General features: G+C 37.8%; 1 protein-coding gene across 2 annotated transcripts in view; it reads left to right on the plus strand.

Moving 5' to 3' along the window:
- The first annotated feature begins 2,934 nt into the window (after window positions 1-2,934).
- Window positions 2,935-24,969, plus strand: part of acss3 (acyl-CoA synthetase short chain family member 3) — a 48,172-nt gene continuing 26,137 nt past the window's right edge. Inside the window, exons 1-9 of one of the 2 annotated variants that reach the window (XM_047390074.1) lie at window positions 2,995-3,072; window positions 3,144-3,425; window positions 6,564-6,708; window positions 7,028-7,216; window positions 9,530-9,664; window positions 10,453-10,593; window positions 11,958-12,038; window positions 12,328-12,423; window positions 18,350-18,501. In XM_047390074.1, coding sequence (XP_047246030.1) covers window positions 3,352-3,425; window positions 6,564-6,708; window positions 7,028-7,216; window positions 9,530-9,664; window positions 10,453-10,593; window positions 11,958-12,038; window positions 12,328-12,423; window positions 18,350-18,501 — 1,013 coding nt within the window. In that variant the 5' untranslated portion in view covers window positions 2,995-3,072; window positions 3,144-3,351. Of the gene's footprint in view, window positions 3,426-6,563; window positions 6,709-7,027; window positions 7,217-9,529; window positions 9,665-10,452; window positions 10,594-11,957; window positions 12,039-12,327; window positions 12,424-18,349; window positions 18,502-24,969 lie in introns of both variants that reach the window. The other variant, XM_047390073.1, reaches the window with a different exon arrangement.

The raw sequence follows: 24,969 nt of genomic DNA on the forward strand, positions 1-24,969 counted from the left end.
GAGGATTTCTGCATCTACCCCACTTACCATGGACCTCTTGTCTGCTTCTCTGGTTATTACTCTCCTTGCCTATCCTGTCAGTCTAGGTGGACAGTTATGCCTTGCTAGGTTTGCAGTTGTGCCATCCTCTTTCCATGTTCAGATGATGGATTAAACAGAGCTCTGTGAGATGTCGAAAGGTTTGGATGTTGTTTTAGAACATAACGTGAATACTTTTTCAAGGCATTGTATCTATTGATTCTGTTTTGAGGCTTTTAACTAAAAATAAATCCGTAGCAAGGTGTTGTCATGTTGTCCTCCCCTAAAAAGATGACAACTGAGAATTGTTGCATCTGAAATCCATTCCAATTTAAAAAGGCAATCCTTATCCCCAAACTAATTTGATTATAAATCTATATTCTGACATTCAGCAGGAAAGAGACACTGAGCAGAGATCTTTTGCTTGCAGAAAAATTTCAGAATCCACCTCCATCAGCTTCTGAAAGAGAGCTAGTAATATTCACATTTATGTGATAAAATCAGAAAAGAGGGCAAAAAGGGCAGCTAGAATACACCATTGGGACCTCAGTTTGATTCTGATGATCCTGGCAAAGCTGCTGTTACTGTAATTAGTGCTTTATGCATGTTTGCTGTAAGAGTGAATTACTGTTATCACAAGAAATTAGTGCTCTGTTTAAAGGAATAATGATGTCAGAAAATGTGATATTACATCACCTGTTCACATTTGAAGGAAATCGATTTTCTAAATCAAAAATAAGATAGGAGATACACAAATATTTCCCAGGATAAGGATGTAAATTTGATAGAAATTACAGAAGAAAAAAATTATTTTGAAGTTACATATTATTTTCACAGTTTATATTTCCATCAACCTGTAGCAATAAAAGAAGTTGTTAGGAACCAGTAGTTGCAATTCAACCGCTTTAATGTATTTATGCTTTCTCAAAAGTTGAGAAAGCAGAAATACATCACTTGGTGCAACAGCAAATACAGTTAGAGTATTTTATACAAGCATTTATTTTTTATGAACATTCAACAGCAGGTTCAACTATTTGTAGTTTTAGGATTCCACCGTCTTTAAAAGGGGAAACTTACAATTTTAGGTTTTATTTAGCAGCCACCATGCTTCCAGGAGGGTCTGATGGAAAGATTTTTTTTCAAATTTTTAAATAGAAACAGATGATGTGAAATATCAGATGGTTGAGTTATTCAAGCCCACTGGGATTCTGTGCAGAGGTCATGTCCAGGGAGGATCAGCTGGATTATGGGTATTTACCAGCAGCTTGAATGCTGTTTGCAATAGTAGAAATGTGCAATACAAGAGACTGCTGCTGCTGCCTGTGAGCTATTATTATAGACATTAGAGTTGCACAAGTGATTGAGTATACATGTTTTTTAATTCTTTTTACCAATAAATATTGTAAAGTTGTGTTTATACTTATCATATATTCATCCCCTTTTAATCTGAAACCTTTAAACACATTACAGTGCTAGCAACTATCTGGAAAAATACTTTGTATAACTTAATCTCAGTATAAATACTGTTTTGCAAAGACCTCAGACCATCCCATGGTGAAACATGGTGGTGGAACCATCATGTTGTAAGGATATTATTATTCAGCAGGGACAAAGAAACTGATCAGAGTTGAAGGAAGGATGGATGTAGCTAAACGCAATGCAATCCTGACTGACCATGAGATGTTTCAAAATGAAGAACTGGAAATATTTTACACTCTAAATGTGCGAAGCTAAAACAGACATACCCCAATGTCTTGCAGCTGTACCTGCAGTGGTTCTACAAGTTATTGATGTAGGGGGGCTCAACACAGTGACCATGATCATTTCAAAACTATTTCCTCCTTTATATCATGGCAAAATGAACACAGTCAGTAGGACAGTGTCATTACTAAAACTCAATGTTTCTAAAACGTAATGTTTCTCCAAAATTGATGAAAGGATGAGGTGAAAACATTTAAGAGAGCCAACAAAAGACTGACAGCACAACAGAAGAGGTTGTAAGAATTTCTGGCCAGTTCTGGTTGTTGTCTTCTACATGTGACAAAAATCCTCCACACTTTATATGTTTGGATAAGAATTAAGATTGAGAAGTCTTTTCTTCTGCAGAAAACATTCAAGCTGGCTTTAAATATTCTGAAAACCTTTGCGAGAATGTGTTATGTCTAATGAAACAAACGTTTAATTATGGGCACAATTCCAAATGGCACCGAAAAAACACCATAGGCAGACTTGAAATATTAAGTAGTAGCATTTTTAACTGAGCTCGATTTTCTTCAACAAATTGTAGTTTTTGACCAAAAACCTTCACATTTCTGTAGGAGAGCTAAAGTTCAAGAGGGATCTCACTTGTCAGCAACAGAGTGAGTCCTAGCATACATCAAATTCAACAAAAGAATGGGTTCAGTAGAAGAAAACTAAAGTTCTAAAAATGGACCATTTAGAAGATATGTTCCCACAATCTGGCAAAACATTTGCAAGGTAGAGTGGGGAAAATATTGTCAGAATATGGGATCATGATAACACCAAATGCTGAAAATGAAAAGTATTAAAGCATTGCTTTATGGGTGTAAACTAGTGTAACCAGGATATTTTAACAATTGTTCAGGATACATGTCACATCAACCAAATTTAACTAATTTTCATATCATAAACCCTAATTTTAAAAACGGCTGTGTGAACTATTATTATGTAATTTTCAGCTTAATATATCACATAAAATCTCATGAAAATATATTGAGGTTTTTGAGAAAATGTTTTGCTGATTTTTTTTGGTAAACACCGCTGAGTAAAAAGCTGGGAAACTGGTATGCAATGAAAATTGAAGGCTACTGGCAGTTCACGTCCAGCTTTGGCTTAAGTAATATCTTTCTTCCCCTGTTGCGGCTCAAAGCTCCTCCTGCGTCAACTATATCCAGTTCATAGTTCGCATTCCTTAAGGGCATTGTAGCAGGATTCTCTTCCTGTAGGGCCCCCAGGTGAACTCGTTCAGTCTCGAATCGCACTGCTGGGTTTATTACCTTCAAGGAGGACATCGTGTTAAAGTAACTGTTTGAGGTAACTACAGACATAATGCATTCCCAAATAAAGTACTTGGTGCGCCTGAAGCCCTGTGCTCCTGTTCACAGCAAGAGGATACTCGAGAGGAAACTGTGGTCTTTCTGTGAAACAAAACAACAGCAACTAGAAGGAGGCGTTTGCGCGACTGGATCGCATGCAGCTGCAAGAGAAAATGCGTTTTTCGGATTTCAGCGCTGCAGAAACTATGCATCCGACTGCGCATATAGCCAAGCCTTCGCTTCGGCGAGGGACGACCCGGAAACATTTTGGGGTGACATGGGCCAGAACATAAGCTGGTTTGAGCCGTGGAGCAAAACTCTGAAAGTTGAGGACCCGGTGTTTCCAAACTGGTAGGTTATTGGTGAGTGTTTGCAACAGCGTGTGATAATGTGTGCGACATAATTATATATATATATATATATATATATATATATATATATATATATATATACATGTCAAAATGACATAAATAAATAAAATAAACAACCACATCTAATCTCCCCAAATAAGATAAGTTTTCCGACATAAACATAAACCGAAACACAACTTTTTTCACCAAAAACTTTGGATGCCACAATTTAAATAATACGTCTTTAGAAAAATGTGTGTTATTCAGAAATAAAAAGAAAGTACAGAAATCCTTAATTAAACGACAAAATGTTGATGCAAGATGCAGCCCCAATTTAAAAACGTTAATCACATCTCCAGGTATCCTTTTTGTAAACTTTACTACGGAGCCCGCGAGGGAACATGGGGGAGCGTTCGCTCGCAAAACTTTTGCGTTCCCACGCTGTACTTTTTGCGTTCTCACGCAATAGTCTTTGCGTTAACTCGCAATACTTTGTGGGAGACCCGTTTTTGAGATTTATTGAGTTTTATTTTGAAATCGGACTTAAATACAAGGATCTTCAATCAGACATAAAGACAGTTATTATCCACAAGTTGTCAAACTACTGAACTCTGGACAATAATACTGCACGAAACCACATCTGTGACACTTTATTTGCTTATTGCTGCTGCATGATGTGTACTTTTTTTGCTTTTGTTTTTATAGTGAGTTGAACGGTTCTTCTTATCTTAAGCATTTAATCACATTGTTGACTGCATGTGAACCTGCATATGACAGATAAACCATATCAATGCCATATCAGGGATGTTTGTTTTGTGAGAAGTTTGTCATCTGTGCTGCTGTTCCAAAATGCACAGCTTTCTCAAGGTGATTAACAACTTTTGCGAGCGAACGCAAAAGTATTGCTTGGGGACGCAAAAGAAAAGAAAAAAAAAATCACCCATGTCCCCTCGCGGGCTCCGTAGTAAACAAATGACCTGTGAATATGAAATAAAAATTAGTTGTATATGTCATAGAAGTACTGATGGCACAATTACCTAATGAAAACAGTTAAAATGTAACATTTATTTTCATTTATTTGACATGTTATCAATAATAATGGTAACAGCATTCGTAACATACCGAGGATGAAGTTGATGGGTGACAAGAAAAGTAGATTATAAAAATTTGCAATCAAATGAAGACTTAAGTCAACATGTCCAAGTAGATTCTCCTCATGACAAAGGATTTGTTCCCAAGAGTTTATTTGGAACAATATTGTTTAATCTGTTACTTGATTGAAATAAATAGTAAAAAGAAAAAAAAAAAGAAACAACAGTTAAAGATATATAAAGCAATTGGGTTTCCTGTTGGCTTATAGGTCTAGTGTATTTTTGATTATTGGACAGTTTTTTCCCGCTGGCAATCTCTCACTGTAATAGGATCACTTTAGACTAGCATATTAATTTTTTTTTTATTTCAAACAAATTCCTTTTAAATAGCAATGGTTTGCTTTCATTCATGAGAGAAAAATTATAATTAGGTCAATTTTAAAACAGTTTGAAAGACAGCTAAAAAAACTGGCTTATAGTGGAGCAGTTACCCATCTAACATGATATGTGGGCCTGTAAGAATTCTGCTGAGATGGGTGGGTCGTAATAGGACTGGGCTTCTGTAATCCACTAAAGTTGAGTAATTACAGCCCATTTTGGCAAGACCAGTTGGGCCTTTGTAGTAAGTCTTAGCTGCGTTACAAACTGATATAAAGAAAATCAGTTTAAATTGAGCAAGACATCTAGGATCCATATGCAAACTTCTTTACCCAGAGTTGTCCTACATCAGACCTACATAGGCAATTAATATGATGGCATAATCCAACCCATGGACAATCCTAATGGGACCTGTTTTTATGTTACTACCCATGTGTAACCTATATGTAAATGTTAGCTGGGTAACTGGCATTCTGCTTTTTCAGAGCACTCATTTTCAGCTATATTATATAGTAAGGAAAAAAGTTTGATGCAAATACAAAAATAAAAGAAGCAAACATCACTTAAAAAATCCCCAACATTCTTTTTGAGTTATAGTCATAATAGGTCGATGATGTCTTGGGCAATCTAAGTCATAAGAGAAGATAGCAAGTCAAGTCAAGTTTATTTATATAGCGCTTTTCAGCAACAAGGCACTCAAGGCGCTGTACATGAGGAAAAACATTACAATGATACAGAAAATCAAACAGAAGTAATTACAAAAAAAAGATGGATAAGAAAATGAAAGGAAAATTGGACTGAAAACTTAACTAATGTTTAGGTAACACATTCAAAGGTCACTCTAAACAAATAAGTTTTTAATCTTGATTTAAAGCAATTTAGGGTTTCGGTGCTTTTACAGTTTATTCCAGATTAGTGGAGCATAAGAACTAAAAGCTGCTTCTTCATGTTTGGTTCTGGTTCTGGGTATGCAGAGTAGATTTGAGCTAGCGGTTTCTAGCTGTATTAACTGAAGCTGTGTGCTAACTTTTAAACGCTCTTCCTTTGGTCCAAAGATTATTACTTGAGTTTTGTTTTGATTCAGCTGGAGAAAATTTTGGCCCATCCATGCATTGATTTCTTCTAAGCATTCTTCAAAAAAAACACAACCTACCTGAGACTGATAAACAAGGAAGGCTGGAACTGTCAATTATTCCATCTGGTGTGGAAGAATTTACAAATACCGTGACAGTTGGATCTCACTGATGCTCACAAACATAAATTCTTCTGCCTTCTTGCTGTTATTTAACTGCATTCAAAGCAGCAGGGTGACTTGTCTGATTGAAGACATCGATTAGATGTAATCTGCAAACAGAGATATTTGCCAGAATAGTTCATTGCTCTGTTGCCAATTTTTTAAGCATTATCAAGAGTGCATATGTACACACATCCATGTATATACAATTAAAAGAAATAAAAGCAATAATTAGGGGTGCAGCTAAGGTTCGATCTATTTCACATCAAAGATAGTAATGCTAACCTATGCTAAAGTTTGAAGTCATTCTCAGAGAATAGCCAAACCTACAAATAACTCCCATGTCTTAAAGGAACAAACAAATGCAATTATTTAGTTTTGATGTGTATGTAATGCATGAATGTCTGTGATGTTTGAAAGTGTACCTTTCTGTCAGGTTTGTTGGGGGGAGGTTAAACATGTGCTTCAATGCTGTGGACCATCATGTTGAAAATGGCCGTGGAGAGCAGCCAGCCATCATTTATGACAGCCCAGTGACTGGAACTAAAAAGATCATCACCTTCAGAGAACTTCAGGACCAGGTGTGTGGTAACAAATAACTACACAGTCCACCTAGATGATGAGCCACATTGATAAAGCCTAATTTTAAGGTCTGCAAGTAAACCATGTTTGGTTTTGTGGGGGTGAAAGAATGCTGTGATGGTTCTGAAACATGGTGCCTGTCGTTATGTTTTGAACCTTTAAATAAAATGTACTTTTTCATAGTACAAACAAACAACTCCTGTCTTTTAACACGACTGGTTTATGCAATGATCTAAAATCGCGTAAAAGGTGTGCAGATTTAATTTCTGTAAAATGAGAGTTTATTTTCTGCATCATTTCCTCTGTATCCTGAGCCAGGTGTCCAGGTTAGCAGGAGTCCTCGTGAAGAATGGGGTGCAGAAAGGAGACCTTGTTGTTATCTACATGCCCATGGTGCCCCAGGCCATGTTCACCATGCTGGCCTGTGCACGGATTGGTGCTCCGCACAGCCTCATCTTTGGTGGCTTTGCTTCCAAGGAGCTGTCAGTCCGCATTGATCATGCCAAAGTAAGGATTTTCTGCTGTTCACCTTGTGGTTGGTCTGGAACATCAATAATGCATCATATATATTTGTTTCATTATGCCAATACTTTGTTCCTACAGAGGCTATTAAAATGTGTATTTGATTACTTCACGTCTAGGGTGAAATGTATCCAACTTTAGGTAAATGTTCCTTTTAGGTTTTGAGTGTGTGTGTATTCTGTAAATAATTAAAAGACAAATGTACCTGATCCACCTTTGTTATATGTAACTCAATATGATTAATCATTAACCACGGAATGCCACATCATGTTTACTTTGCACATGTTTATGCATAATTTCAATGCACCCATGATCCACTCTGATCTCCACTGATGTTTGGTCAAATGTCCCTAACCACGTTGCAGAAAATATGGGATTTTTTGCATTCATTTAGAAGCTTCAGGTACAATTCCAGCTGGTTTCCTGACACACAATTGGCTTTTAAGCCTAGGCCATACATTTTAATAGGGTTGAGAGCTTTTGGGAAGGCCAAAGTAGCAGTTTAATGATGGTCTGATATATACATGCTGAAACCATTTTAAACGTTTTTGATGTTTTTTTAAAGATATTTAACAGTTCATCATCATTTTGAAACCCCCTATTGTGCTTCCAAATGAATGAAAATTTGTCCGGACCTTTCAGGAACAAACCAGAAACCACAAACATTTAAGCCTGCTATAAGCTGAAAGCTGCTGGAACACCAGTGTCTCCTTTCACATTGAAGCCACTTTAACATCAGCGGGAGGGTGCTGACCAAGAAAAAAACCCTGCTGCAAAATCAGCATTCAGACAAGCCAAATGTCCATCCATCCATCTATCCATGTTCTACACCCACTTCTACCCTACAGGGTTGCAGGGGAAGCTGGTGCTTATCTCCAGCAGTTTACAGGCGAGAGGCGGAGTACACCTTGGACAGGTTGCCAGTCCATCCCAGGAAGCCAAATGTCTTCTGGAGAAAAACTTTATAGTTGGATGAGACAAATATCAAGCTATTTGGTCACTGTGAATTATGTATGTGTGCTTTGCAGAGTCAATATGAGGGCTTTAGACAATACACCAGCTTTTAAGCATGGTGGTGGCAGCATCGTGGTGTGGGTCAGTTTTACTGCCGGAGATAACAGTGCATTAAACAAAGTGGAAATAGAGAGCTACATTAAAATTCCTAATCACCTTAAATCAACAATTAGCTGGTTGAAACTTTACACAATTAGGTGTTTCAACATAGTATCATCCCAAAACAAACATCAGAACTGTTGTTGGAATGAATAAAGTAGGCTAACATTAAGCTAACTTTAAGCTGGCCTTCTAAAAGCTCCAATCTACTAAAAATGTATGGACTTCGCTTAAAATTAGTTTTTGTGCTGGGAAATTAACTAGTTTAATTGTACTTTACCAATTCTACCATGAAGAGTGGTCAATATCCAGTAAATAATGCTAAAAGCTTTGTGCCGGCCTCAAAAGCTGTGTTGTTTTTCTCCATCTTGCCAAGGGAATTTAACCACATATTAGTTGGGGTATACGTATATGCAATTTTGACTGTGCTGATTAGAGAAAATTCACAATAAATTCAAACTTGTGCTGCCAGTTCATGCTTTTAAGAAATATTCAGGTTGTTTGTTGTATTATCAGTCCACCGTCAAAAACAATAGCTAAAATAAATTATTAAATGCCCCAAAATAATGACATTTATACACATGATGAATGTGAACATCTGACAGGAACAATTGTTAGGCTGGAATGAATAAAATCAGTACTTTTACACAGATATGGTGAAGGTGTTTTGGGCTTTTGAGCAAACTGCACAGAACAGCAAAATTGTTTTCCCTGAATCTGTAGGTGGGGAAAATTATAATTTTAAATAACTATAATAATACTAAGTGTTATGCTGTGTTCTGCTTGAACACTCAAGAAACAGCTACTGTGGAAAAGTAAGAAAATGTATTTTCATTTTGCATTAAAATAACTTTAAAAAAACTCAAATTTAGTTGAAATGTGAAGAGTTAGAAATTTAAAGGCACCACAGGAGTTACAAAACAGTAAACAAAGTGTCTTTTAAAACAAGCCTTTTCTCTATCTCATATTGCTATTTTGTTATTGAGGTCTAGATGCATCAGCCCTTTTAATTTGAAAGGCTACAGGAAATGCCTTTAATGATGTAGGAAGGCCTCAGGTGTGCTGGAAGCTTGCACTTGATTACACAACTGCCTGAAAGCCTAAGTGAACTGCACTCCATTTTGCCTGCTGACAACTCTGCAATTTGGTTTTCCCAACATTTTCACATGACTGGTGTTTTTGTAGCCCAAGCTGTTGGTGACAGCCTCGTTTGGCATAGAGCCAGGCAGAAGAGTTGAGTACATCCCGCTGGTGAAGAAGGCCCTGGAGATGTGCTCTCACAGACCCTCCAAAGTCCTCATCTACAACAGGTCCAACATGGTAAGGAAATCTAATTCAGCATAAATCTGCATCCGGCATTGTGGTAGAATGTAAGAACATGCAGGTTTCTAAAATACACAATACATATAGGCTCATGTGCTTAGTCTGTCTGCTGTCACCGGTTAGAAGATGTCATTTGGAGCTTGGCAGAGATCCTGCTTGGAAGCAAATTCTGTTTTGTTGAATATGTATACAGGCACTGCATAACAATGCAATATTTGACTGGTTATTATAGATTAAATTTAAAGATCAATGGAGCATATGCTAGCAGTAAGCAGAATTTTCACATTATTTGTATGTGCAAGTAAACAAATTCATCATTCATTATAATCCCTAACGTTTGTCTTTTTTGAACAGTAGAAAAGCATGTGCACACTTTGTGTGTTTTAAATATTTTCCCTCATATACTATACTTACTATATGCATTTACCATATACAGAATATCTATGTAAATAATGTTCACCCATCTAAATGTCTTGCTTCCACCACAGACACAGAAAGATTTATAAAAAAAAAAGTCAAATCTGGCTGGGCTTTTTCTGCAAGTTTTTAACTGAATAAATTTTTTGTATATATCACTTTCACACCACATGTTGCTAAACTCTAAGTAAAAGTGTGTACTGATCTTGTTTATAAAAGGGGAAGGATGCACACAAAGTATTTTATTGGCAAAAACACTTTGAAAAGGTTTGACCCTAACTTTTTGCCTTTGGCTTAGCAGGAAAGTCCAGAAATCTGAGCAAAACTACACCAGTTTTTTACTTGTAGATATTTTTTCTTGGTTTCAGGAGAAAGTTTCACTCGATCCAGAGTCGAGTCTGGACTGGGACCAAGAAATGGCCACTTCTCATCCACATGACTGTGTTCCTCTGCCCTCCAACCATCCTTTGTATGTTCTCTATACATCTGGGACCACAGGGACACCAAAGGTACTGGCAATCAGTTATAGATTCAATATCAGTTTCAAGTAGGATTACATTTTTGTTGTCGAACGACTTGAAAAAAAATATCGTTAGCTTGATATCAAAACTAAACACTGCAAAGCAAAGCAGAAAAATGTCAAGTAGAATTCAAAAGTCTTTGAAAGAAAACCAAATAGCATAGTGGAATTTGATTCAGTAATAGGAATCCTGCCATTTGCCATATACAGATCACAAAATCAATGAATTGCCCTGGACCAAGACTTTTCAGACATAAATGCATTTTTATTAGCAAAAACCCAGTAGTTTGGTAAACAACCTTTTATATTTTCTTAACTTCAGTATAATAATGTTATACTGCTCCTAAAATAGAAATAGGCCAAGCAATGAATTCCCCAATACAACAAATGGGAAGCTGTAGTAGAAGTTCACAGACTGTGTGAAGTTGAAGCAGTTGCAATGGAAATCAACAATTTTCCTCAGACTATCTGATTTTTGTACCTGAGGATTTTACCACATGGTTGCGTGGTGATAAGCTTGTTCATATTTGCAACCACAGTAGTTGTATAACAGTATACTGTAATGTGTTGCAGGGCATACATGAATGTTTAATTTAGGTTTTGCTGGGAGGCATTAAATAAAAAAGCCTACACCAGCAAGCGTTTCCCTTTTTATTTGAAAAACTGTTTATCTGCAAAACTGTGCGAGAATGTTCAAGAAGAGCAAAAGATCCTCAGTTGTCATTCTATGATCTGAAGGTTATATTCATGGGCCACGTTTAGCAACCATTTAAAGCTACATCTTTAATAATGGCATAAATGACTATTTTTGGTCATTACTTATTCTTTTAGGTTACTTATTGGAAACGAATATTGCATAACACCGTGTTAATTCAGAAAAGTTAGGAGATTTACTGTTTGAGTTTATCCTAAATAGTTAATTATGTAACCTGTGTTTGACTAATCAGATCTTCAACACTGTGAAACAATCTACAGCCATTATAAACTCCATCAATGTGACGTAAATAAGACAGAACTTCTGCACCGCAGCAGGAGGTGTTTCAAATGATAAATCACTGACATCCTGCAAATAGCATAATTTATCTTTCACTAAATGGGAATAAAAATATTCTCTTGGACTTTTCCTGAATTGAGCTGAAATTGGCAATTTTTTTCCTGTTTGCTGCAACATGTTCCGTTGACTAAAATGGAGCCTGACACCGCTGTGTTTTAGAAGCATTCATTCAAAAACAATATACAATCCCCTTCAACACTGCATGTCTGAGCATCTGTGTTTTAACTGATAGAACCCTGCTTCTTGGCTTTGTGAAATACCTGTCACCGTTTTAATGTCTTTCTTATCTCATTCCCCAGGGCGTTGTGAGAGACACTGCAGGCTATGCTGTTATGCTGAAATGGACCATGTCAAATATTTATGGACTCAATCCTGGAGATGTAAGTTGATAAAGTGTTCTCTTCTGAGTTATTGCTATTCTTATGGGAAAGAAGAAGTAAGCAATCAGCAAATTGATGAATTTTCACTTCAGAGATGATTTGATGACAGTGGATACATAATGGCATTTAATGTTGTATTGTCAGCTACATTTATTGTGTAGATTTTCAGTGCCTTAAAGCTTCAATAGCTTTAATGCATTTTTCTCCATTTTGATGCAATTTACAGAGTGATAATGTAGCTCTTGTTCTGTGATGTATGATATTGCATACATATATTTATTTGATGCAGGTTTGGTGGGCTGCGTCTGATCTGGGCTGGGTGGTTGGCCATTCCTACATCTGCTATGGTCCTTTACTCCATGGTAACAGCACCATTCTATATGAGGTATGTCCTTTTAAGAACAAGACAGTTATCTAAACAGAGTGCAGAAATGGTGCAAACCACTTAAAATAAGTCTGGGCTTCACAAAACGCAAACCTACAAAAGCAGCATTTAGATACGTGTAGAATGCAGACGAGTCTAGTGCATAGTTGTGAAGTGGAAGAAAAACATGATTTATACATGATTTTCAAATGTTTGTTACACCTAAAAAGATTTATTCAAGAATAGTCCAACCTGACTTATTCTAATACCGTTACATAAAATCAAGATTGCAATGCTTTGGAAACTGCCTAATGGTGGTGGAAGCATGAAGCTGTTGAGATGCTTTTCTTTAGGAGGGACAAGATAGCTCATCAGCTATGGTAGGCTAAAAGGGGCAGGACTTATCAATGCTGCAAAGCATTTTAGACTGGGCGGAGATTTCCATTCCAGCTGTTTTCAGTCCAATTTAATGAAGCTTAAACCTTTTGGCAAAAAACAGGGGGCTCACATTTCAGTCTGTAGATGCAGAATATATAGACATACCCCAAACAGGCCTTCTGCTGTAATTGCAGTGAAAGCATCTGTATCCTTTTCCTTCCACTTAAGTTAAGCACTTCCTTCTGGCGGTTGGACACAGAAAATCCCCCAAAATGTTTGAAGTTGTTGGTTGCATCACAAAATATTACGAGTTTACGAGGCATTAGGGAAATTGTTTCACTCTGTTTGATCCACTCTCCGCCTTTATTCCCTGGTTTTCCTTCTTCAGCCTAGCAAATGTGATATCTATGTGTGATTCATGCGTTACCATCCTAGCCTTAAGATAACATTTCATCTAGATAAAAATGACACTCTTCAAGCTACAAAGGACTTTCTTGATCTATGTGTGTTTTAACTTGAGATTGATATTTTTGCTTATTAATTTGGATCTTCTTTTAGTTCCATACAATCTAGTCTGTTTTAATGTGTAGACGTCTGGGAGGAAAATTATTACTGATTATTCAGTTTCTTGTTTTTATTTCTGAATAGATTTCCTCCTTTCCTTGGTTTTTCTCTGACCTGAGGGAAGCAGCCACATTTTGCAGCTCATTCACCAGCCTCCCTCCAAAAAGACTGATTTTATTTCAAATTGGTCTTTGTTTAAAAATTTCAGCCTCCTACAATGATTTGATAATTCTTTGTTGCACTGTGACAAACACAATTGTTTACATTACACAGCTTTATATACAGTGCCTTGTTTGAAAGTGTGCACATACAGGGGTTGGACAATGAAACTGAAACACCTGTCATTTTAGTGTGGGAGGTTTCATGGCTAAATTGGACCAGCCTGGTAGCCAGTCTTCATTGATTGCACATTGCACCAGTAAGAGCAGAGTGTGAAGGTTCAATTAGCACAGTTTTGCTCAAAATTTAGAAATGCACACAACATTATGGATGACATACCCGAGTTCAAAAGAGGACAAATTGTTGGTGCACGTCTTGCTGTTGCATCTGTGACCAAGACAACAAGTCTTTGTGATGTATCAAGAGCCACGGTATCCAGGGTAATGTCAGCATACCACCAAGAAGGACGAACCACATCCAACAGGATTAACTGTGGACGCAAGAGGAAGCTGTCTGAAAGGGATGTTCGGGTGCTAACCCGGATTGTATCCAAAAAACATAAAACCACGGCTGCCCAAATCACAGCAGAATTAAATGTGCACCTCAACTCTCCTGTTTCCACCAGAACTGTCCGTCAGGAGCTCCACAGGGTCAATAAACACGGCCGGGCTGCTATAGCCAAACCTTTGGTCACTCATGCCAATGCCAAACATCGGTTTCAATGGTGCAAGGAGCGCAGATCTTGGGCTGTGGACAATGTGAAACATGTATTGTTCTCTGATGAGTCCACCTTTACTGTTTTCCCCACATCCGGGAGAGTTACGGTGTGGAGAAGCCTCAAAGAAGCGTACCACCCAGATTGTTGCATGCCCAGAGTGAAGCATGGGGGTGGATCAGTGATGGTTTGGGCTGCCATATCATGGCATTCCCTTGGCCCAATACTTGTGCTAGATGGGCGCGTCACTGCCAAGGACTACCGAACCATTCTTGAGGACCATGTGCATCCAATGGTTCAAACATTGTATCCTGAAGGCGGTGCCGTGTATCAGGATGACAATGCACCAATACACAGCAAGACTGGTGAAAGATTGGTTTGATGAACATGAAAGTGAAGTTGAACATCTCCCATGGCCTGCACAGTCACCAGATCTAAATATTATTGAGCCACTTTGGGGTGTTTTGGAGGAGCGAGTCAGGAAATGTTTTCCTCCACCAGTATCACGTAGTGACCTGGCCACTATACTGCAAGAAGAATGGCTTAAAATCCCTCTGACCACTGTGCAGGGCTTGTATATGTCATTCCCAAGACGAACTGACGCTGTATTGGCCGCAAAAGGAGGCCCTACACCATACTAATAAATTATTGTGGTCTAAAACCAGGTGTTTCAGTTTCATTGTCCAACCCCTGTAAGTCAACCTCTTTTACATTGTGTTACTTTGTATCAACAAACTTGACTTGTTTTGGGATTTTATGTGGCAAACATGCAGAAAGTATTTTTATATTTTTTAAAACTAACATTTCTGGATCCGCGTTCACCTTCTAGAAAGAAGTGCACACGTGTGCACTCTGATTGGGGGCATGTCCTGTCGTTACGGCCTGTTGTGCACATCCCAATATTTGTAATACTCTCCAAAAGGAAGATGGGCAAGGTAAACTCTGAAAGGGCATTCATTTTTATAGGCACATGCTTGGTTGAATATAAACATAGGGTGTAAATGTAAAAAAAGGTTTGACAGAGTTGTAAAAAATTGCTAAAAGGTGACATGTACCAAACTTCATAGTTAGTTGTATTCGTAATGATCATTTTTCTTCTGCTACCAGTTTTTAAATACACACAGATGTACCTGCAGCACCATATGAGTGTTTTAAAATAAGAACTGCAGCGCCTTAAACGAAATTATTAAAGCCAAAGGGTAGTTTGTTGCCACTGAATTCTCTCGAAGCTTGAGTCAGTACTTTGTACAACCATTCACTGCAAGTCTTTTGAGGTATGTCTCTACATCTTATGACTTTATTATACCCCTTCTTTGAGAAATCAATTTGGATTAGGTCTGGACTTTGACTGGGCCGTTTAAACACATGACTATGCTTTGAACTAAACCTTTCTTTTGTAGCTCTGGTTGTGTCGTTGGGGTTGTTCTCCTGTAAGGTGAACCTTCGCCCGAGTCTCAAATCTTTTGCAGTCTCTAACAGGTTTTTCTTTTAAGATTGACCTGAATTTGGCTCCATTCCCTTTCCCATCATTGCTTAGCCAGCATTTCTGTATTCCCACATTGTGACACTGCCACCGCCATTATACTTTTTGAGATGGTGTGTTAGTTTTCTCACTAGATATTGCCATTTTGCATGTTTGGCCAACATGTTTATTTATGGTCATGTTTAGGTAGGATTGCAGTTGTGCCATACCCTTTCTATTCGTTCAGTCTACAGGTCCTTCTCAAAATATTAGCATATTGTGATAAAGTTCATTATTTTCCATAATGTCATGATGAAAATTTAACATTCATATATTTTAGATTCATTGCACACTAACTGAAATATTTCAGGTCTTTTATTGTCTTAATACGGATGATTTTGGCATACAGCTCATGAAAACCCAAAATTCCTATCTCACAAAATTAGCATATCATTAAAAGGGTCTCTAAACAAGCTATGAACCTAATCATCTGAATCAACGAGTTAACTCTAAACACCTGCAAAAGATTCCTGAGGCCTTTAAAACTCCCAGCCTGGTTCATCACTCAAAATCCCAATCATGGGTAAGACTGCCGACCTGACTGCTGTCCAGAAGGCCACTATTGACACCCTCAAGCAAGAGGGTAAGACACAGAAAGACATTTCTGAACGAATAGGCTGTTCCCAGAGTGCTCTATCAAGGCACCTCAGTGGGAAGTCTGTGGGAAGAAAAAAGTGTGGCAGAAAACGCTGCACAACGAGAAGAGGTGACCAGACCCTGAGGAAGATTGTGGAGAAGGGCCGATTCCAGACCTTGGGGGACCTGCGGAAGCAGTGGACTGAGTCTGGAGTAGAAACATCCAGAGCCACCGTGCACAGGCGTGTGCAGGAAATGGGCTACAGGTGCCGCATTCCCCAGGTCAAGCCACTTTTGAACCAGAAACAGCGGCAGAAGCGCCTGACCTGGGCTACAGAGAAGCAGCCCTGGACTGTTGCTCAGTGGTCCAAAGTACTTTTTTCGGATGAAAGCAAATTCTGCATGTCATTCGGAAATCAAGGTGCCAGAGTCTGGAGGAAGACTGGGAGAAGGAAATGCCAAAATGCCAGAAGTCCAGTGTCAAGTACCCACAGTCAGTGATGGTCTGGGGTGCCGTGTCAGCTGCTGGTGTTGGTCCACTGTGTTTTATCAAGGGCAGGGTCAATGCAGCTAGCTATCAGGAGATTTTGGAGCACTTCATGCTTCCATCTGCTGAAAAGCTTTATGGAGATGAAGATTTCATTTTTCAGCACGACCTGGCACCTGCTCACAGTGCCAAAACCACTGGTAAATGGTTTACTGACCATGGTATCACTGTGCTCAATTGGCCTGCCAACTCTCCTGACCTGAACCCCATAGAGAATCTGTGGGATATTGTGAAGAGAACGTTGAGAGACTCAAGACCCAACACTCTGGATGAGCTAAAGGCCGCTATCGAAGCATCCTGGGCCTCCATAAGACCTCAGCAGTGCCACAGGCTGATTGCCTCCATGCCACGCCGTATTGAAGCATTTCTGCAAAAGGATTCCCGACCAAGTATTGAGTGCATAACTGTATATGATTATTTGAAGCTTGACGTTTTTTGTATTAAAAACACTTTTCTTTTATTGGTCGGATGAAATATGCTAATTTTGTGAGATAGGAATTTTGGGTTTTCATGAGCTGTATGCCAAAATCATCCGTATTAAGACAATAAAAGACCTGAAATATTTCAGTTAGTGTGCAATGAATCTAAAATATATGAATGTTAAATTTTCATCATGACATTATGGAAAATAATGAACTTTATCACAATATGCTAATATTTTGAGAAGGACCTGTAGATGTTCAAAAGATGAGATATTATTTTATTACCTAGCCCTGCTTTAAGCCTCTCCTACTTTCTTCCTGACTTGTTTACTGTTTCTTGGCCTTTATGATGCTGTTTAACTAATGGTCTATAGCAAACCTGAGACTTTCACCACACAGCACTATTATAGTAAAATGCCCAACAGAGAGCTGGTCTCTATTTGCTAATTGGGTGGCTTGTAAAGGTAGTTGGTTGCACTGAATTTTATATAGAGATATCAGAGTAGGAGGGGGAGAATGGAAATGCCCACCACGTTTTTAAAATCTTTATTTGTAGAAAATGTTTTTTTTGTTTTGTAATTTTACTTCTACCCAAACCCTGTGTTGGTCTATCACTTAAAATCTCATTAAAATAAAAATTTGTGTGCGACTGTTTGTGGAAAAGTTTAAGAAGTATGAAAACCTTCTTCCCTCAGTATTAAAATGCTTATTCAGATTTAATAGCAGATGTGTCAATTGCTTGTGGGTATCTTGTATGTTTTTTTTTGTTTTTTTTTTCATTAAGAGTGCTCCATTATGTTAAAAATGTTTTTTGATCCATGGATTTCTGACCAGTCTGGATCAAAAACAGCCTTCGTCACTGAGCTTGTTTACTCTTGGTTTTAGTTTGTTGCGTTCACTATGTAGAAATACTGCTTTAACAAATCTGAGCTTTAATATTATCTGGATGGTATTTTACCTTAGCAAGGTACTGTATACATTTATGTGCTATATTAGAATTTGTTGGTATTTCGGGTTGTAAGGAGACGCATTTTAATTTATGTTCCTACATGATCTGATCATAGGGAAAACCAGTTGGTACTCCAGATCCTGGATCGTTCTTCCGTGTCCTGTCTGAACACGGAGCTTCCTCCATGTTTACAGCACCCACTGCAATCCGGGCCATTCGGCAGCAAGACCCCAACGCTACAGTTGGGAGAAAATACCCTTTGACCAGGTAAATCATTGCATTATGTAATAATCAGCCAGATGAAGAGAGGTTTTATTTCATGATTTGGAAGCTTTGTGTAAATTAGAAGTTGTTAAATGGATGATTGACAGATAATTTCTCGCTGATCTTATTCGAAACGTGGACTTTTCACTGTCAGGGTGAAATATTTTCTTTGGGTCTATGCTTTCATGTAGAGTTCTTCAAGGGTCCACCTTTGGCCCCATCCTGTTCTTACGAACCCAACAAACACAAGATCTGTTTTTATTACTATGTAGAGGATCTATAAACATTTATCAAGTTGAGGTTTATTTATAGAGCACTTTTAACCAAAGCTGAGCTACATCTTTCTTTCCCTGAGATTGCGGGGAAAAAATATATATATTCCTGCATATTTGGATTTGTGCAATTCCTTGTGCGTAGGTTTAGATAAGTTGTTCCTCTGTTTTTGTTGTTTCTTTTTTCCCCCGGCTGGTGTTTAATCCTGCTGCTCAATTATTTACAGGAGTTTAAAGGCACATTATAGCTTTATTACAATTATGAGACAGGCTCTTATATGACCCACAAACCAAACACAAAATACAGGTAATCACGCCCTTGCAGTGGGTTGACACATTGCTTGGATTGTCTTACCAATTCAGATACAGTAAGGCTCAGAACAAAAACAAAAAAACTCAAAGTGCTAAAAACTAACGTTTTTTTTCTTTGTGTTCATTTTTAATGGAGGTTGACAGCCTGATATTGGCCTGATATGCTGCCTGTTTTTTTTTTTAAACTTTAATTTTAATGTTTTCAATTTTGTTTTTGTATTACTTTTTCCTTCTTAAAGATTAATTTAGTGATTTTGTTTTTGTTTAGCTTTATTGGTGTGTTTGATGTTATCTTGCAGAACTTTGCTTCAACTTGGTTTCATGCTATAGATAAATTGACATTTAGTATCACAACAGTCTACATGCCAGTCAGAAAGCCAGCTCTTCAGTCTGTCAGGTTCTGCTGGAATCTCGTCTTTGCTGACACTTACACCAGCTCTACCTAGAGATTATTGCATTTATTGACCTGTAACACTGATCTACACTGGTATGCCCTTATCAGTGATATTCACTGGTACACAGTCTAAAACACAAATTAACCTTTTTTTCTCTTTGTTTTTTACTTTAGAGATATTTCAGAGCTTTCATTCTTAAGCTGCAGATTTGTTTTAGAGTCTCTAAACTTGGTGACCTTCATGACCGCTCAGTGTTATCTTTACAGCCTCTTATTAGTCCCTTGCCATTTGTGAACTGCTTTTACTTCCCACCTCAATCTTCTTTGACCTCCACTTGACTCACCTGGGTGTTCCTCAGGATGGCTTGCAAATGGCAGCCCAGTCTTGCCTTCTTGGTTAAATCTTCTACTCCCATCACCTAAATGCATATCTGCTTTCTGTTTCAATGGCAGAAGATATGACGATAAATGGTTTAAATAAATAACATTATCTGTAGCACAAGCAGTTTGATGTTAAATACTTAAAAACAAAACTCTTGCATGAGAAAATTGGAAACAGCTGGTTACCACTACTAAAAAAATAAAATCATTGTTACTCAGATGTTGCAGCAATGTCCCAGTATGCTGAATGTTTGAAGAGTCTCCAACAGCAGACAAGGCAACACCTATCTTTGATTAATTCAGCTAATAATTATTTAACCACTTGGGACATTAATTTGTGCAGAGCATCAAACCTTCATCCTCAGATGTTCAGGTGATCATTAAGCACAGAAAAAGATGCGAACAAAATTGGTACATCATGGCTAATGGGACTCGCCAAGTCCTGATGCAGGAAGGTTGTAAAATTTACACAACAGTGTAGATTTTACAACCTTTGCACACCTTTGTTATGGAGGCTCATCATAGGCAACACATTTGTTACATATGACTGGACTTTCACAATATGTGCATCATTTTTTTATGTTTAGACCCATGAAAAACATGTTATAAGTCTAAACATGCATAATAAGATAAACAGTGTGACGGCAGCTTCACAGCCCCTAATTCATGTGAGGCTATCTTTAGCATGGAATAAAATACACTTTTTTTTCATTTTAATAGTTTTGTCCAGTGATTCAGATACTGGGATGATCTCGTTTTGTTAAATGTTTGTTGCGGACCACAAATTCGGACCTGAGGGTTGGATTGTCAGTTTATCACTTTTCGCTCTGGTTCAGCAGTCTCAGCAGCCTCTTAAAACACAATCATAAAGCAATTTTGAATCTTTGGCGACCTTTGGCATCAGTGACTCATTCACTATATGTAGCAGTCTGTGTTGGATCCTCTGTCTTGAATCCACTGGGGTCTGGCAAACTGATTATTTTGTGCTTCCTTTCAGTTTTGACCCCATGCTGACAGTCAATTAAGCAATAGTGTTTTTAAATCTAATATGTTGCTTGTGAAAGATTACTGCGTTTTTATTTGGCTCTGCACAATACATCTCATTGTGACATAGAGGCGGCACTTTAAAAGCATGATTTTCCTGCAGTGCGATCTGTTAAATTTAAATTTTGATTGGTTAATGTATTACTAGAATTTGTCAATTTTACTGAAACAAGAAATAAATGTTGGTTTCTTTTCTTTGGTAACTGGCCAGTTTGCTACAAGAGGAAGGAGGTTAATGTTTGTGAGAATATCTTCTAATGTATCCACATATCTAAAACTATGAGTTTTTGTTTGTAGTAAAAAATAAAGTGATGAGAGTTGTAAAACCTTTGAGAAAAGCTTTTCAGCTTTATTACCAAACATAATTTCATGCTAGAGAGTTTAAACCATGATTTGATGCAGCTCACTTGTTCTTTGTTCAGTTTATTGACAGGGACTGAGGATTCCTCTTGAGCCTGTTCAGCTGTAGTGAGCCTTTTTTAATGTGAATAAGCTGCATCCCTCGTTAACATGTCAGTGGTGGCAGCTGTTTAGTTATCCAAAAATATAGGCTGAGCAGACAAGCTTTTAGCAGTGTTTCAAAAGAAAGCAGACTGGTTATGAAGAGATCCACAAACAAAATAGCTGTTACTTTTCATGTAAACTTATCAAAATATAGATTTTGTTTATAGCCAGCATAGTATGTTTAATTTGTTTGCTTTTGAGCAGCAGTTTCTACTCCTAACAGTTTCCCCATCAAGTATTTGTAACCATTCAATTGTATTTCTGAATATTTTATTAAAGTTCTCCTATAATTGTCGTTCTGGTGCAGCTGTAGCTAAATAGAGAGACGTTAGTCCTCTTGCATTTGGGAGGTTAAGTTGGACTCCAGTGTCTTTATGCTGTAGACACTGACCCTCACTTTTGTCTCCAGTCTGCAATTTCTTTGTAAAAAAAAGGAATTATAGAATAAAAGCCCTTTGGTTGTCGGTGAAACTGAACTTGACTATTCAGTGCTTAACAAAATTATTCATACCCCAGAAAGACTCCTGCCCTCATATTTATTTATTTATTTTTTTTACGTCTTGTCTTGTCAAAACCATCATATTCGGTGTAATTTAACAGATTTTTATGTCACAAAGTTGTGAATGAGGGAAATGCTGCATCGTTTCCAGTTGCAAAGTGATTTAAATTGGAGACCATAGGTGTTCTTAATTGCTCTTTCTATAATCATAGCACAGATTTTGATGCAGACTAAAGGGGATTATATTGACTTTGGGCCAGAGGGGGCACTTGACTCCATAGACTTTCATTTCTATTGATGATCTGAACACCAGAAAAAACGCCTGTCATCCTTGAATGACATGAAGCATAGAGGATATGTAATGCTCTTTGGCTGGAACATAATGCATCTCTCGGCTCTTCAACATTTATTAAGATATTTTAGGTGTTGCATCTTAATTCCTGTAGGTAAATGATTGTACACTGTTCATTAAGTTTAATGCAATCTTTTATTAAATGTTAGAATTATCATTTTGTCAAAATATTACTGTAGAAGTAAGCCTTAGCCAGAAATTTGTGGCTCATAAATTAGAAGCTTGCTTTATCTGTTACGCCAAGTATTAGGTTTTTATTATATTATTATTATAAGTATTAATTTTGCATTGTCCCAAATAGTTGGTACTGGTGTTATTTGGTACATTTTGTCAAGCAATGAACTAGTCCAAGCTGTGGTAACAAAGCCAACAGCAGAGAGAACTTATGGTCATTCAGTCACACTGCTGTATCACAGTTAAACCCTGGGCTTCATTTTCTTTTTTCTGTTTTGCTTAACCTTTTCAGTAAGTAAGTAAAACTTACTTACTGAAAAGTACTATATAGCATTTTTCAAGACTAAAATAAAAACAACCAGCAGGCCTTGGTTACATGACCAAGGAACCTGCTAGGGACAAATTAATTAAACATTCTGAGATGTGTGGAGATGCTTGACCATCCAAAGCCCTTTTGTGAAAACCAAGATCTTGAAGTGTACTGTGGAGTGTATGATGATCCAGTGGAGCTGGATGAGTAGCGACGAACATGAGAAAAGTTGGATTTGGCCAGAGGTCTTTCTTTACAACCTGTGGATGATCCAATGACGCTTTGCTTAGGCACATGAGTAATAAGTCATATTTTATACATAATTTTATAAAAATATAAGCATGTTGTTGTTCTGTTTTACACATTTTTAAATACAAATATTAATCTTACTATATACAGATGATTCAACTTCTTTATGATTTTACCTGCACATGCCAGGTTTCCAAAATAATAATATATTTGATACTATATTAGGGATAGAATGGCTTTTTCTTCTAAATATGTGCATTTTAAAAATGGATCGTCTGAACAGCTCTTTGAAGGGAACCGATCCTAAAGATTGGTTCCCTTCAAAGAGCCCTTGTGGAACTTTATATTTCACTTTGCAATGTTTAGATGCTGAGTTTTCTAATTTGCTTCGTTAGAAATTGAACCACTTAAGAACAGTTCTGGAGATGGCTATCATTATGAATTTATTAAATAAAATTTTATGGCTTATATAACGTTCTACACAATAAATACCAACCTTAACATCTGCATATGTACATATCTTTGCAGTAGTTTTACAACTTTGCTATCCTACCTTGTAATCATGTGCTGCTTTTAATGGTAGCATATTAGTCACTGCTTTAGAAACTGTTATTATTTTTGACTCTATGCTAGTTGCAGTATTGAAGCAATATTCTCACCGGTACTGAAAACTTATTCACTGAAATACTGCAAAGACAATAAAGCTCATCAACAGAATGCCAAGAGTGTGCGGAGCAATAATCAAAGCACAAGGTGGCTACTTTGAAGAACCTAGAATATAAGACATATTTTCAGTTGTTTCACACTTTTTTGTTCAATATATAATTCCACATGTGTTAATTCATAGTTTTGATGCCTTCAGTGTGAAGCTACAATATTCATAGTCATGAAAATAAAGAAAACTCTTTGAATGAGAAGGTGTGTCCAAACTTTTGGTCTGTACTGTATATATACAGGGGTTGGACAATGAAACTGAAACACCTGGTTTTAGACCACAATAATTTATTAGTATGGTGTAGGGCCTCCTTTTGCGACCAATACAGCGTCAATTTGTCTTGGGAATGACATATACAAGTCCTGCACAGTGGTCAGAAGGATTTTAAGCCATTCTTCTTGCAGGATAGTGGCCAGGTCACTACGTGATACTGGTGGAGGAAAATGTTTCCGGACTCGCTCCTCCAAAACACCCCAAAGTGGCTCAATAATATTTAGATCTGGTGACTGCAGGCCATGGGAGATGTTCAACTTCACTTTCATGTTCATCAAACCAATCTTTCACCAGTCTTGCTGTGTGTATTGGTGCATTGTCATCCTGATACACGGCACCGCCTTCAGGATACAATGTTTGAACCATTGGATGCACATGGTCCTCAAGAATGGTTCGGTAGTCCTTGGCAGTGATGCGCCCATCTAGCACAAGTATTGGGCCAAGGGAATGCCATGATATGGCAGCCCAAACCATCACTGATCCACCCCCATGCTTCACTCTGGGCATGCAACAGTCTGGGTGGTACGCTTCTTTGGGGCTTCTCCACACCGTAACTCTCTCGGATGTGGGGAAAACAGTAAAGGTGGACTCATCAGAGAACAATACATGTTTCACATTGTCCACAGCCCAAGATTTGCGCTCCTTGCACCACTGAAACCGTCGTTTGGCATTGTCATGAGTGACCAAAGGTTTGGCTATAGCAGCCCGGCCGTGTATATTGACCCTGTGGAGCTCCCGACGGACAGTTCTGGTGTAAACAGGAGAGTTGAGGTGCACATTTAATTCTGCCGTGATTTGGGCAGCCGTGGTTTTATGTTTTTTGGATACAATCCGGGTTAGCACCCGAACATCTTTTTCAGACAGCTTCCTCTTGCGTCCACAGTTAATCCTGTTGGATGTGGTTTGTCCTTCTTGGTGGTATGCTGACATTACCCTGGATACCGTGGCTCTTGATGCATCACAAAGACTTGCTGTCTTGATCATAGATGCGC

This window comes from Girardinichthys multiradiatus, chromosome 17 (genome assembly GCF_021462225.1).
Source record: "Girardinichthys multiradiatus isolate DD_20200921_A chromosome 17, DD_fGirMul_XY1, whole genome shotgun sequence".
NCBI lineage: Eukaryota > Metazoa > Chordata > Actinopteri > Cyprinodontiformes > Goodeidae > Girardinichthys > Girardinichthys multiradiatus.